The 15,812-nt window shown below is 32.0% G+C and overlaps 1 protein-coding gene across 3 annotated transcripts in view; it reads left to right on the forward strand.

The window, feature by feature from the left end:
* LOC130441553 (collagen alpha chain CG42342-like) overlaps positions 1–15,812 on the forward strand; it is a 426,499-nt gene that overhangs the window by 381,076 nt on the left and 29,611 nt on the right. For 2 of the 3 annotated variants that reach the window (XM_056775280.1, XM_056775281.1), the window contains exons 8-10: positions 463–568; positions 12,629–12,717; positions 13,272–13,406. In XM_056775280.1, coding sequence (XP_056631258.1) covers positions 463–568; positions 12,629–12,717; positions 13,272–13,406 — 330 coding nt within the window. Of the gene's footprint in view, positions 1–462; positions 569–694; positions 775–12,202; positions 12,267–12,628; positions 12,718–13,271; positions 13,407–15,812 lie in introns of all 3 variants that reach the window. The other variant, XM_056775282.1, reaches the window with a different exon arrangement.

Consider the following 15,812-nt stretch of genomic DNA (forward strand, 5'->3'; position numbering starts at 1 on the left):
ATTGGTTCGGTTCATAGAAAATATGTTATCCAGATGATTATCTTTTCACTTGTTGAGTATTTTGCTTTTTTGATATTAGGAGTCATCTATATAAAATATTTATTTTTCGATTCTCACATTCACCCTTTTGAATTCTTTTCTATTCCAAAGGAGCATTTTCATCGGTTTTCAACTGATTAAAAAATTTTTCTCCAAATTTTCAAGACCAAGAAATATATCTTATTAATAGAATGAGAATCCCTTTCTATGTAACTGAGAATCTCCACAAAATGGTTCAAAACGTCTAATAATTCTTTCTCTTTAAGAGCACGATGACAAAGGACAATTTCCAAACTTCACTTGGCAATAATTCAAATAATTTTATTGAAGTTGTATCTATTACAGAATTAATGTATAGCTTATTACTAATTTGAAAAAAATATTAATATTTTTTTTTACAAAATTTTTATTTATATGTTTCAGGGAGACAAAGGAGACAAAGGTGAAAGAGGGCTCACAACAACACTCACTGGTGATCAATTCCCTACAGGCATTATTGAAGGACCTCCTGGTCCTCCGGGACCCCCAGGTAACTTTTTTTATTTTATAATATTATTAAAAATAGTAGTAAATGGAATAGTAAAAAATAGGTGCGATATTCCAGAACGATAAACTGTACTGTATTAATTTAACACTCCAAAAAATATTTTATAAGGTGATAAAGGAGAACCAGGACCAATAGGACCTCCAGGAGCTCCTGGAGAAAAAGGAGCAAGGGGAAGGCGAGGGAAAAAGGTACCGTACACCTTTGTTAGGCCTATAATGTCTTGATTTTTCAAAATTCCATTTCCAATATTAATTTCCTAGTTTTTCAATAACACTGTTGAATCCTAGTAAGTAAGAGACGACTAGCATTCAATTAAATTAAGGTATGATGAATGATACCACTTATTCATGGAATCAATGTATGATTACACTTACCAAAAGGTGAATAACGGATTAACCTTTCACATTATGGAAAGTGAATTATGCGAAAATTAGGGAACAGATTTTTGTTTGGAAATACTTATGCTTTAGTTATATTTCGTAGGGGTTACGTCAACTATTATGGTTGCGTGATGCGTGCCTTATTTTTTTTAAAAACATTTTCTTCTATTCAACGATATCGAATTTTTCAATCAATTATTTTGTACCGCCTGAGAAAAAATTTAGAAAAAAATTGTTTACATTCAAACGAAGTTTCAATAATTAGAAACAGATATTGTATGACATAAATTTCACAGTTGATGTTGTTCCTTCAAAATGTAAATCGGAATATGGATATTTCAAAGTAAACATTGACTTGTTTACAACAATTACATTGTACGATAAACATTTAGAAAAATGGGTATTGAAAGATTTCCAATATTTGAAACAAACATAGAAAAATTTACATATTTCATATCTTACAGAATTTGTAAATTATCACTATTAACATTAACATTACAAATATACGCGTATAACCACGTACCGGCACCTTCACCTTTTCATGGAAGTCGACGTCAACTTGCAGAAGAACAGTCAATTTGAGGAGTTTAGGGATATAAATCATGTAACTAAGACTCAACGCATGTCCAACAAATGTAAAGCTGGAGCTATTGGGAAGCATTGTAACTCCAATTATTTTTTTCCTTTAAATATGTTTTTCGAACATTTATGGCCTTTTTATTTTTTCGTACCCCTAACTCTACCCAAAGGAAAGAGAATGGAATGCTGTTCACTCAAGTAAAGCCTGAAACATGAACGACTTTAGTTATATTTCGAACTTTACCCATGTATGTTGGGTAATCCGTGGTTTACCAGAAACATATACATTATTGTTGAATCTTTTTCCATTTATTGCAGAAATTCATATTAGTTTCGGAAGGTCGTGATAGAAGATAATTCATTGATTCAAATCATCTCTTCTAAGGTTTTTCATCATTACTTATTCCCAATTTTCGTGCAGTTATATTTAATTCAACTGAGATTGTGTACCTTTTCCAGAAGAATTGGAGACATGGGGTGACCAATTTGGGCGTTAATTCGTATAAAGTGAAGTTATAATTGCCAACTTTTTTTGAAATTATATATGAAAATTGAGGAGAAAATTTTTCTATGAAATCATTATAACATTAGAACTTAAAATTATAGATAATTTTAAAAATCATATGTAAAATATTCTTATCGATCACTCTTACTTAATAGGATTCAAAATTAAAATATAGTGGACAGAAATGTCATGAATATTAGCTTATTTTTATTAATTGTCAAATGAACCATATAAAAGTTTCCAAAAATTAAGTATTATCATTATAAGAGGAAATTTGACGGAAGAGTGACTTTGCAATGAAATTATTACTTTATTGGGAAATCAATATTTCATTTTCAAGCATAATTTGCGAGTCTACACACTCAATCTAGCGAGCTTTCAATTTTTTAAGACCATGCCAAAAAATAATCATACAGCAAAATGGGTGTTTGTCTCTGTATTAATCTCTTTCTTTGTCGCTTTTATCCAAGCCATTCAGTTGAGTTTTGAAACAGAATATGGTAAAGCGAGATCAGATAAATATGGCGGATGAAAGAATAGATCGTACCGCATTTTGTCTAATATTTTTTCAATGGAAAGGTTCATTTTCGGGATGGAAAAATTAACTTATATTTTGTTCAAAATTATCGAAAAATTGTTCGATCCATTTTTAAATGCGAGTATCTAATCCACGCCAAGCAATTGCGACACCCACCTCTTTATCATATGTAATCTTTCATGTAAAATATGATATACCCGTTCAGTAACATTATTTACTTCATTTGCTACTACTCACCTACTTTTATTCCACAAATTCTAATGAGAGACACTTTTAAAAACAGAGAACCAATTACAAATCATTCCATGGGACAGAGCAATCATGGTTATATTCACGTAACTTTTTCTTGGTTTCTGTAATTGTTTTTTGGAATTCGAAATACTGTTTCCTAATATTTACTCAGCAACCAAATAGTTTATTTTATATGAGTATTGAGATTAATCAAATTACATCAAATTCAAGCGGAAACTAAAAATTTAATCACAGTATTGAAAGTGCTGTCACTCTTCCGTCAACGAGCATTCGTATTTATAGAAATGTTTGAAATTTAATCACATCCGTTATCAAATCAAGACATTATCGACATTCCACCTATATGATTTTCATCTCATTTCATAGCTTCAAATGATGATCTTGTATTGCATGTCAAATAATGCTGATTGAATTGCTTCTTCTCATTGATACTTATGTTAAACTATGCTTCATTGACCTTTGCTAGGTAAACCATAGACTTTTTGCTGCAACCTGCATGTTAGATTGAATGAATATATTCTTTATAATTTTTGCAGAGTATATATTCATTTTTTGCAAGCACTACTCCAACTATCGATTATCAAATTTAATAACGATTAATGTTTTGAAAAAATATTAATAGAATTTCCCATATAGTAATCAATTTTCACTGGATATTTATACTACGAATAATTATATTCAGTCAACAAATTCTAATTCTATGTTATAATAAATATTAGAGAGTCGATTATCTGAAATAATGTCATAGGTGGTTCGGATAATCTAAAATTTTCATTTTTTTATATACAATAAGGAGAAGGAAGATCTGAAAAACAACTTTCACAGAATCAAATGCAATGAACAAATTAGGTATAAAGTTCCAAGTAAACCAATACGTATCCAACGTCTAATTTCATTGAACAGTCACAAACTTTTGACCCAGATACAAATCTGTAACGAAGCAGTTTCTGAAAAATAATTAATGATGGCTTCCGTTATGGATTTTCTGATGAAAATAATCTTATTTTGTTGAATTTATCATATTCCAAATAACAAAAACCGGTTTCGATAACTGAACGTTTGGATAGTTATTATATGTAGTTGTTTCCACCAGGGTTGATGTCTAATTGTAGCGGAATCACTAGTAACTGTTGATAACAAATTTAAATGTGAGTAAATTCTAAATCATAACGCCGAAAAATGTCAGAGCTATCTCGTGGAAATAGCCATCCGACGTCAAGTAGCAATTGTTATTTTCGAGTACGATTTAATATAATAGCCCTAAAAACATTCAAGCAATAAAAAACAGCCACGAAAGCTTTACATAATTAATTCTTTTGTAGTATTTTCTCTATTGTCTTGTAGTTGATTCCATGAAAGGTTTCCGGTCCTACGAGGAATTATCCGTTCATATTTTAGCAAATCTGTGTGCTATTTCATTTTCTTCCTTATTTTTTTTTGTCCAATACATGGTACTGAATGAATTACGCATAACACGCTGTTTTCTAAATTGATTAATTCATCTTTCAAGGGTTCGACAGAGTTACAACAGAGATGAGTCAAAAAGTAAATAATTTCTTAACATAACAAATGGATAATGTTTTAAGTGGTGAATAATATCTTAATCTCAATTAAGTGATATCTCCATCTTTGATGAGGATGGTGCCAGAAGTAATTGACTGACCTGGAGATGGCGGTAGTTGCTTGAAAAAAATCACTGTGTTAAAAAGTACACTATATATTGAGTATAAATTCTAAGTTTGAAGATGATCCTACATTTTTTAGTAGGTGTTGACTCCAGAAATGTTGAAGAAAATCCACGAAGCGGTACTGGATGATAGTAACCTCAGTGCGTCATACTAGTCACACTAGATATTCCAAAAAGTACGTTACATCGCATATTAACTGAAAGTTTGGACATGAAAAAGCTATGCGCAAGATGAGTGCTGCGTAGGCTCACAATGAAACAAAAACAGCCATTCCATAACCATGCATAAAACTTCACACCCAAAACAAAAGAACAATCGAAACAATTGACTTGGGAGAACCGCATCCAAAGAAGGCAAAGACCGTTCCATCTGCAGGCAACCCATTGCAACGTTGCAAAGGAAGAGATCAAGTAAAAACGGCCGCATTTGGCTAAGAATAAATGTTCTTTCATGAATATAATGCACCAACTCGTTATTGCAATGGTCAAAATTAATGAATTTAAGTTTGAATTGCTACCTCATGCACCCTATTCGCCAGATCTAGCCCCCTCGGATAATTTTCTGTTCCCAGACTTGAAAACACGGCTCGATGGTCAAAGATTTCCAACAATAAAGAGGCAATGTCGGTAGTTCATGACTATTTTGAGGAGGTAGACGATTCTTATTATAAAAACGGTATCGAACATCGGTGGGAAAAGTGTAAGGAGCTAAAAGGACATTACGTTGAAACATGAATATATTTTTATCCAAAATTTTTGTGTGTGTTATGTTGGGCCGGCTACTTCTGGGACCATCTTCATATCCATTATTGAAACAATTTTAGATATATCATGAACGTTTAATGTTTGATAATTTAAAAGAAAATGAGATCTAATTGTTCATTTATCAACATTTTCGAATATAGGTATATATTGTAACACAAGATAAATTCTACTTTATTTTTCAGGGTCATTATACTAATAATATATTATTTTAATAAAGCACAGCTATTTTTTATCCGCTCACCCTGCTTAGTTTACCATTTAACACAAATTATCATTGTTTTTAGTTCTACTATTTATAACTGTAAGTATGTTTTATTATTGGTAGTTTATTTTTTATCTAAACATATATAATTCACAGAATAAATTCTGTGACACTAATCAATAGGAGAAGATATCGTGAAAAACAAAATTGTTTCTTTACATTGTTTCTCTCTTACCAATTCAACTACTGGAACGTACAAATGGTATAGAGTAAAAACTAATCTACTAGAGTAGAGAGATGTGGTCCAGATTATAATGACACTACAAATGTGCTTGCAATTTTCACCTCACAAATGTAAATATGTTATTAAACCAATATTATTTAAAATAAATTGTCTGGAATGGTCTGTGAAAAAAATTTTAAAATCATGTGTAAAGAAAATAATATGTACTTCTCTAGATACTGAAAAAATTCCAAATTTTTGTAATAAAGTAATGATCCAAAGTCCTCATTGAAACGATTTGAAAATTTTTCGGAAAATATAACCCTGATTCAGGTACATAACTTGATTGCGGATCCTAACCCAGAACTAGAATCAGATCACAATTCCCGAACGTTCCGGTCAATTTTCGGTAGAAATTTCAAATTTAAAACATGATATACAAGAACTTTTGACTTATCACTTTTTTGTGCGTCGATTCTTCCAACACAAGTTTATCTATAAGAGATTTTAATTTCGACAATGTTTTTCTGCGTCAATTTTTAGTTGTATAATAGATTTTTGATGTTTAATAATGAATATTGTGCAGTTATCAACGATTTACTAAATCACACGGACTTTGTACTGAATTTTAATACCATTAAGCTATTTTTATGCTGAAATGCCAAAAAATATAAAAATCGCGGTGGGAAAATAATTTCAAGTTCCAGAAAGGGTAGAAAGGATATGACGGCGACGAGTTCCTGAACAATAATGAACGTGATTTGGATTGATTTCGGAACAGTCAGATCATGATTAGGTTGACGCGATCATAGATTTCTATCAATTGAATTACTGAAAATGTCAATTTCGTCGCTACCATTGCGACATTACCATTCAAAATTGCATCTGAAACTCAGTGGTATTTAATACACTGTTTACTACCACTACTAACTAAACTTAGTAGTAAAATATATTGAACTTCGATCTATGAAGACGGTAACTTGGGTAGTGGAATTCGCATTATACAGTGTAGTTAAGAGGATAAACCATATTACACTCAAGTAGTTCGAGGGGTGCCTACCGTGTGGAGATGCCTGTGGATATAAACTGTAGGATGTAGTCTTCGGGAAAGACGTGCCTTGGTAGCTGATTCCACAGGTCTCACAGGTCTCAAGAGAAGGAGCCCTGAAAAATTGACGCTCTAGGCGTTGCAAGCGAATTCGGTGTTCTGCTGGTCTTGCAAATATTGCTCTAGGTGGAATTATGTTAAACAGTTCGAAAGAGTATCTGCCGAAATAGTATCGGTAAAACAAAGTCAATACAGCCATCTTTCTTCTATGCTCTAAACTGTCTAAATTTCTGATCAACTCTGGATCGCTTGTAAATCGAATTGTTCTATTCTGTATTGAGTCGAGTATCCTTAGGGTATCGTTGGGAGCCGAGCTTCACATGTGCGAGCAATACTCCAAAGATGGAAGAATCTGGACCTTGTAGAGGATTAGAATTTGTCGTGGAGTATATAGCTTTTTGGTCTTGAGGAGGGCTCTAACTATTGTGAAGCTGCCTCAACTAATTCGGCCATCACATATTGTTTCCAGCCTCAACATCAATTAAGCCAATTTGCGGTGACGGTGAGGATATTTTATGTCCAGGTAGAGCCAAATCCTAGGCTGTAGTGCCAGCCTTGATCTTTGTTCCATTAAACTCAATCAGATTGCTGGTATTAATAGTAAACAGTGGGTTTATTTGATTTTCAGCTCCACGTATCAAACATTAAATGTTACGTTGAGGCTTGCCACGTATCTTTTTGTCTGTCGGTCCAAATAAGTAATTATAGTATTGATCTGTCAGCCAAAAAGCTTTATTTAATACCGTGATTAGACGCCCTTTGGGCGATAATGTAGTGAATTTATTTAGAAATTACCATAGTACATCACTTTTATGGTTGCCTCAAACTCTATATTATTGCAACATCACAGGACTACAATACCCTTTTCAGATAGCCAATGTCGCAGTTAAGTTTCTCTCATTTTATGAATAATTCATCCTGTATTAGTGTCTAATTGATTTTTTTATATCCATCAACTATTTCTACAAGATGAACGAATTAACTAAGATTAATTAAGACCTCATGTCTAAAATTATAACACGAAACAAAACAAAGATTTTTTACAACTGGTGGGATCACGATTTACGTAAACTCTCGTTTTAAAGCGAATTTACTAGAAAAATTATTGGATGTTAGTGTCAGAAATTGTGAATGTGAATTGTATATGTTATATTTTCTCCACGTAGATGTAAATTTTATTTTCATTATCTTCTGATTGAAAAAATACACAAAAATATTTTATGTACTGAATAAATTTTTTTTGAGATTATACAAAATAATAATGAGAAGATAATGAATTTCACTAACCCGTGTAAAGTTATGAAGCCATTTGTTAATTGAAAATAAATAGAAGTTTCACTGTAGTGATATAGAAGTAGATTTCTGTTGGAATTATCTGAAATAGTAGACACAAAAGGCTTTTAATTAAGTTAATGTCCCGATTAGTTATTTAATATTATTCCAGAAGTAAATATTTTGACGACGTAGTCTAATTACTTATTTTGGAAACTAATAATGAATGACTATAGTGTAGGTATTACATATGTCGATTTTTCATTCAGTTCTCTAATATCCTACACTATCAAATATTCAATAAAACCTTTATAAATCTATATACTCGTATCATCATAGTATTGTGGCCGAATTATTTTAGCGTTTACATCATCGATCAATAAGTCCTCGATCCGACGGATAGAGCTCATCAAAAATCACATTTTCATACAGGGTAAGTCATGAGCAGCTTTACATACTTCTACCATATGTCGTAAAGTCGCAAAGGAAGTATATCATGTGGCTACTAAAAAGTGATTTGTGAAATTTAAATTGGCTATAGTGTTTACACGGGTCATTTGTTTTTTTTTTAATTTTTTTCATGATGCAATACACTACTATCAAATTCAAATGGTATTAGTTGAACCTAGAAATCAGTTTTAGGATTTGTATTGAATATTGCACCCTGTATAACATATTTTTTAAACGCAATAAGTGACTTTCAAACTACATAAATAACTAATGAAAATGACATATGCGATAAAGTTGTGGCATTTTTATTCATTTTTTAGTGAACAATGAAATTTTACCAAAAATAGAAGAACTGTAATGTCGTCTAACGTAATAAGGTATTAATTCAAACAAAATTCGCGTATTTTAACTAAAATGACAATCTGTATCGAATTACAATAACAAACAACAAAAAACAGTAACAAATAACAATAATAAGCAACAAACAATAAATAAAATTAGATTATGAACAAGCTCGCGAAATGGATCCTTAGGTCGGCCCTGTCCAACTACAATGGAATTTTAAAATTTGGGGAAATCACGCGGCGTCTTTAACACGTTTTATAAATGGCGGAAGCGTCTTTGATCGGTTCTTCTAGAACTGTTTATTCTTTCTTCTAAATAATTTCCCGAAAAGTCTATTTATTCATTTCTTCTGCTTCTTTTTGTTCTAGAACTTTGTAGAATTCTATTCGCGGTATATAAATAAGTTTATGTAGCGCAGTGATTTCAATTTTAAATAACTAGTCGGGGTGAAAAAATTATTAAAATATTATTATAATATTGTAAAATGTGTAAATAATGTAAGCAAATGTAAGAGACAGTATTTATTAATTCACCCCACGAATAGAAAGAGTGTAAATATATGCGAATAATATTACAATGATGTAGCTATAACACATAAATAAAAGCTGAAAAAAATACAGTAATTGGAACAAAATAAAAAGAATTCAAAGTAGTTTCTTGAAGTGGAACCCAGCATTGAATTACTTCTTTCCTTTTGGGATCAAACTATGCTTATAATATTACAAAAAAGTATAATATCAAGCAATTGTTATCAGTGATTAAATTTTATGACTAAACTAGTTGCTTCGATCGTCCCCAAATATTGTAATCAACGGGATTAAAATCAAGGGATTTCTATAAACATTATTTAGATATTTTCTCATTGCCAGTAAAAATTGGGGGGATGCCCAACATGCTGAAAATGTGCAAGCAAATTCGGCCAGATATTTTGTAGAAAATCAAAATAGACCTGTACTCGAAAAGGACCATCAAAAAAGTGACGACGTACTAATTGGTCATGTGATAATGTGAGTTACGAGAATTATTTATCCCGTTTCCTATAAATTGCACTTGGAATGAATGGAATGGGTTTTTTGTGAGACTCAATTTACTTGTTATTGATTAATATTAAGTTTTCGACTTACTTTTCTTATTATAGGCGTCAATAATGACATCCTCCTGCGCTCTATCTACACGTTGTTCTATTTTTCCACTAGGAAAAGTACCATTTTCTCAGAAATGATTGAAAACAGAAACAGAACCCATAAATAAAAATTATGTCAGCATATTTTGGGGTCAAAAACTGATGTACCATTTTAAATGACAGTAACAAAAGCTCTACCAAATCTAAAACAATAGTACGTAACGTAGATACTCAGAGAAGAAATATGTATTCTTGTCCACATAAATAACGATTCATGATGACAATGGTTATAAAATATCGAGAAACGTCAAACGGTCAACGTCAATCTTTTTAGAATTGGATCGTTATTTTTATTTAGTGCAGTTGATACAATATATTATTATCTGACATAAGATTCGAATCATTTACAATCAACACGCAGTAACATATACAAGAGGTTTCACTTTTCATTAAATTTAATTTATTATTCAACTATCTTTCTGCGGAGGTTGGCGATCCAAATGGCTATTGTCGCCCGAGAAACCGTAACTCTGAAAATTTCTGTAGACCTCTGTCCAAGCTATCTTTCGGCCAATAATTTTGTCTACGTCCGACCAACCGTTTTCCTTCGATCCCCCCTTCTATTATCAGGTGGAGAATCTCATATCGCTCATGTCCTAGGTACTGCAACTTTCTCTCCTTGATTGTCGTGAGAAGTTCTTTAAGTTTACCCATTTGTTGTGGGACCTCTGTGTGGTGGCGGTAAAGTTCGGTTATTATCTTTAGATCTTGTGCGTCGATCCCGGTTGATTTTAGAATGTTGATCATTTTTTGGTGTAACACATAGTCAAAAGCTTTTATATAGTCAATAAAACATGCAAATACATCAGCATTCATATCTCTACATCTCCGAGTCAGCACCTTCAAGGAGAAAAGAGATTCCCGAGTTCCCATTCCGTTTCTAAAACCAAATTGCGAATGATCAACCAGGCGCTCAAATTTTTTGTATATACGTGTATGAATGATCCATAAGAATATTTTCAAGGCGTGCGATTTTTGCCTAGTAATTCAAAATTCAAAAACAATTGATATTGCTATTAGAGACAATATAAAGTAACAGTGAACAAGCTGGAATTTTAGGTAATACCAATCGAATGCTTAATACGAGTAGTAGTGTACTAAATCATGAAAAAAAAAATAAAGAATCAAATCAGCTGTGTAAACACTAGCCAATTAAAATTTATGGTCTTTTCACCAAATCACCTTGTAAATTAATAAAGAAGAGAAGTTCACATTTTTTAGTTGCCCAATGATATCCTCTCTGAGGAGCTCTACATATGGCAAAAGTATGTGAAGTTTCTCTTGACTTGACCTGTATATATTTTTGAAATATTATCTCATTATATCAAATTTTGAGCTCACTCCATTAATTTGTTTCTAATAACTTCTAACAATGGATAAATTTGAGTTTTTTCAAACAATGAAAAAAATTCGAGATATTGATTGAGCACGATTTACCCAAAAAAAAACATTCAGACTGGACATTATGGTGACTATTTTCCATTTTCCATACATACTAGTATGCGATATTTAAAGGTGGTCGTACAGGGGGTGCAAAACAGCCGCTTAAAATAAAAAACAAAAGGGGAGGTCTGTTAATCATGGTAGTTCACTTAAAATGGAGCAGAAACTACAATGAATTAATTTTTTGGACTCTTTGAAGCTAGTTAAGCAAAATAAAATGGATTTTTGCATCGATTTGTACCTATATTATGAAACATGGGTCTCGACATGGTGAATACCGTGCAAAACGAGCAGAAACTCAAGGTCATGACTTTGTATTATGGAATACACACTATTTATAACACATAACATAGGATGTTTTAAACGACAATAATAATTACAAAGAACGTTTCACATTGTTACTGCACCTAAAATATTCTCTAACGACCACTAAATATTTTCAGACATAGGAGAGAAAAAATAAAAATATATTTTGACATCAAAGGAATATCTTACAACAAAAATGGTGTATAAAAAACTTTCATTCACCGAGGACATATTGATCATTGTTTTATCTTGTAGATTTTATGTGTTAATAATTTTGTTTTTGTAAATAGTTCCAGGCATGATTTTTAGTTTATGTGTTTTACATTCAAGACCAAAAGTTGAAGCTATGTATCTAATGAGTAATTGTGGATTGTATAGGGCCTAAATGGAAATGTGTTATCTAAAGGCGCTCCTGGAGAGAAGGGGACGGTGGGATCACCAGGTATTAAGGGTAAAAGAGGCTTTAGAGGGTTTACTGGGTTTCCAGGTATTTAATTCTTATAGGGTATCACGAATTATGTCAAAGAAACTGTAATATAACATTGTATAATATATATGAATACTACAACCGTTTTCGCGAGGTAACATAATTGTACTCCTTTACTTTTCTCTTGCGGTAAGCGTATTATTTATTTGTACCGAAATTCTAGTAATCTTTCAATTAGTAGATTAACAGATTTGAATATTCTGTATATCTATATTCTCGCACCTCATAACTAGATATTAACATGTCCAGAACTTCAGTAAGCCCCAGTCCAACAATTAAATATTCTCTCCAACATAATAAAACTATATTTTTCAAAGGACCTAAAGGAGAATCGGGAGTTATGGGACCTCCTGGTATTTCTGGATTAAATGGAGAACCTGGACTTCAAGGACCTCCTGGACTTCCGGTAAGTAAGAATGTGGCTCTAAATTAGATCGATATAATGTACTGCCAAAATTTTTTTGTTAGTATCTACTTTCCAAAATTTTCAGTGAAATGTTATACTCTATTATATTGTTTTATTATTAATATTGATGTAATATTTTTGGTGATTTCCTGGGCTGTTATATTTATCTTTCATTTGCCCATATGTTGTATGTCAAAACAAATGTGATTATTATTTAAAGAACTTGGAAAACCTTGTTTGTCTTCCATTTATATTTATTGATACATTTATATTTATAATGAGAAAAAAATAAGATTAAATAATCAGCGTCGATCGCAAAACAGAGAAAAAGAGAAGATAAAATGTATGAAATAGGAGAGTATCAAAATCTATTCAAATAATCTTCGATTCATCATCATTTTTTAATAAGATTAAACCGGATAAATTTCAGTTTTCAGTCTTACATTGTACATTCATTATACTATTTGGATATATGAGTATAAGTTTATATTATTCACATACCAAATAAAATTGATAGGAATGAATCTTGACATATTCTATCTTGAAAAAATTAGGGATCAACTGGTGAAAAAGGCGAGAAGGGTGATTATGGTGATATTGGACCTCCTGGATTAATGGGACCACCTGGTTTACCTGGACCACCAGGTTATCCTGGACAAAAAGGAGAGAAGGGAGAAAAAGGAGATTCGGTATGTAGAAACTTTCAAATTTCATTCAAATATATAAAACATGCGTTAATTCAAGTATGATATATAAAAAATATATAAGCTTGCATACAACTTTAACTCATAATTAACTACTCTTTATCATATTCTATGTATATAAAAAGAGCACAAAGGTCTCCTCCACCATTCAATGCCTACGAGGCTTGCCTCTTATGTTTTGACATATAAAAACACTGTAGTGGAAATGTCAAATCTGACATTACCATCATAAACATTTTTAATGGTGTACGTACTTAGAACGTGTTTTCATACGAGTTCTGTTTGAGTTGTTCACAGATATTTGAAACATTAAATTAAACCAAAAGCAGTGTGTCGATCAACCTTACCTAACCATAGTGTGCTACCGTGCTTCGCTAGTTTTCCGAATTCAATCGTGGTTGCACTTCGCCACAGGCTGAAGGTCGTCAAAAATCGGCGTTGTGCCAACGATGCTGTGCATAAACTGATACTACAAGATCGTCATGTGATATACCGTGAAATTGACGCATACTTGGGCATCAGCTCCACTTGCATTCATTGTAAGAAGACGAACTATTATCCATCACGACAATGCAAGTTCTCACGCATCAGTTCAATCAAAAACGTTTTGGAACAGTTAAAACATCGAATTGATGGATCATCCGCCATCATCTTAATTGGCATCCAGTTATTTCTAGTAAAAATAAATTGCAAGGTCAAGCGATTGATGCGTTCAAATCACATGTTTTGAAGGTACCTCAGTCGGAATTGAAACAATGCTTTGACAATTAGTTCAAACGCATGCTTATTGACCTTAACTATTTTGGACAACAATAGAGCCTTATTCCATTATAAATATTTGTTTTATTTGTCTATCTCAAAAGTTAAATAACAACCCTGGTATAGTTGTTTCCTTCAATAATTTTGAAGAAATCTGTCTTTTCAAATTTAGGCAAATCCTTTTGCTTTATTCAAGTATCTTGCCCTAAGGTACTGTAGTTTTCTTGCATTCTGCAAATTTGTGCATAGATGTTTCCATTCACAAAATGGAATGGAAATAGTGTGATCACTTATCTAAGACTTAGTATGTTGCTCCAATTATTCAATGTTTTATTTGTTCTATCACCCTATTTCTTTCAATATTGTATTCCATGAAAGTTATTCAGAAATTTAACACATTTAACAGCTATCCCATTCCATTCTTCTAGTATGTACCAATTCCCAAATCATTTCAGAATTGATTACAAATGAGCGTCGTGCTTTAATGCTTGTTGGGCTCTCCAATAAGAGCATTGTTTTTGCTTCCATTATTTCTTGGTGATATTAAATTAGCCTTTTTCCAAGCTTTCAGTTTGCTTGGTTCGAAGACCGTACTTTCATACCCCAGTTCCTCTCTGTTCCATTCGCCTGTATACCATTTAATAATATTCTTTTCTGTTTAATAATGTTTGTAGTTGACTTTGTTACTGAATTGAATTTGTGGCTGAAACTCATTAAATCCTGTGGCATTTCATATCAAGCGTTAGTCTGTAGCTCATTATTTTTTCATATAGTTCTAATCGCTGTAAGCAGAGGAGTGAGGTTAAGAATTACGTTTCTGCGCACAGTAGGTTAGCTTTCAAATTCTAGAGAAATAGTCCGTTATTATTCGTAGCCTATTTTCACTACTCCAGGTAATAGATGTATATCTTCATTATCTATTTGATAAACCATGTGACTCCATAACATGTTCAACAGGAATCACATGATTAATGTTTCACAAATAATATTACTAATAGATCATGATCAATAATAATATATATAAAATAATTATTTACATGTTGTAATGTAATGTGGGGCGTTTTCGGTTTTAGTTTCGTGACAAATCCCTTTGGAGTCTCTATTGTCGCCCTCTACAGAGATGAATAATACTCAGAGCGTCGCTATACTGAGAGCGACTAGGTCAAATCCTAGGTTTTTCTCCGATTATTTAAATGAGTTTAACAGTTAACAGATTTCTCTCAGCTATTAAGGTTTTAGATTGTCTATATTCAGCCATTCCCACTGCAGATTCGGGCCCTCTCAGGTCGTAAGCAAATAATTTCATTATCCCTTAAATCCTTATTTCCATGGAAAAATAGTTATCAATATAAGCGTTAACTCTAAGTATCACAGAATGAGTCCAAAACTTTAGATAAAATCATTTTCAACTCAATATGCGAAAAAATAAACTAATAGTTTCAAATATTTACTTTGATCCAAGAATAATTGTTGTTCTCTACTTCAATTGCGAATTTTATTTGATATTTATTATATTCCGAAACAAACTTCTCTCAATTTAATTTCAAATAAACTTTCAAAGTATCGCTGAGAAAAAAGGATGAATACGGAGATTATCTCAGTTGTCACTAAAAGTCTTTTTCGAAACCTGCA

This window comes from Diorhabda sublineata, chromosome 3, assembly GCF_026230105.1.
Source record: "Diorhabda sublineata isolate icDioSubl1.1 chromosome 3, icDioSubl1.1, whole genome shotgun sequence".
Taxonomy (NCBI): domain Eukaryota; kingdom Metazoa; phylum Arthropoda; class Insecta; order Coleoptera; family Chrysomelidae; genus Diorhabda; species Diorhabda sublineata.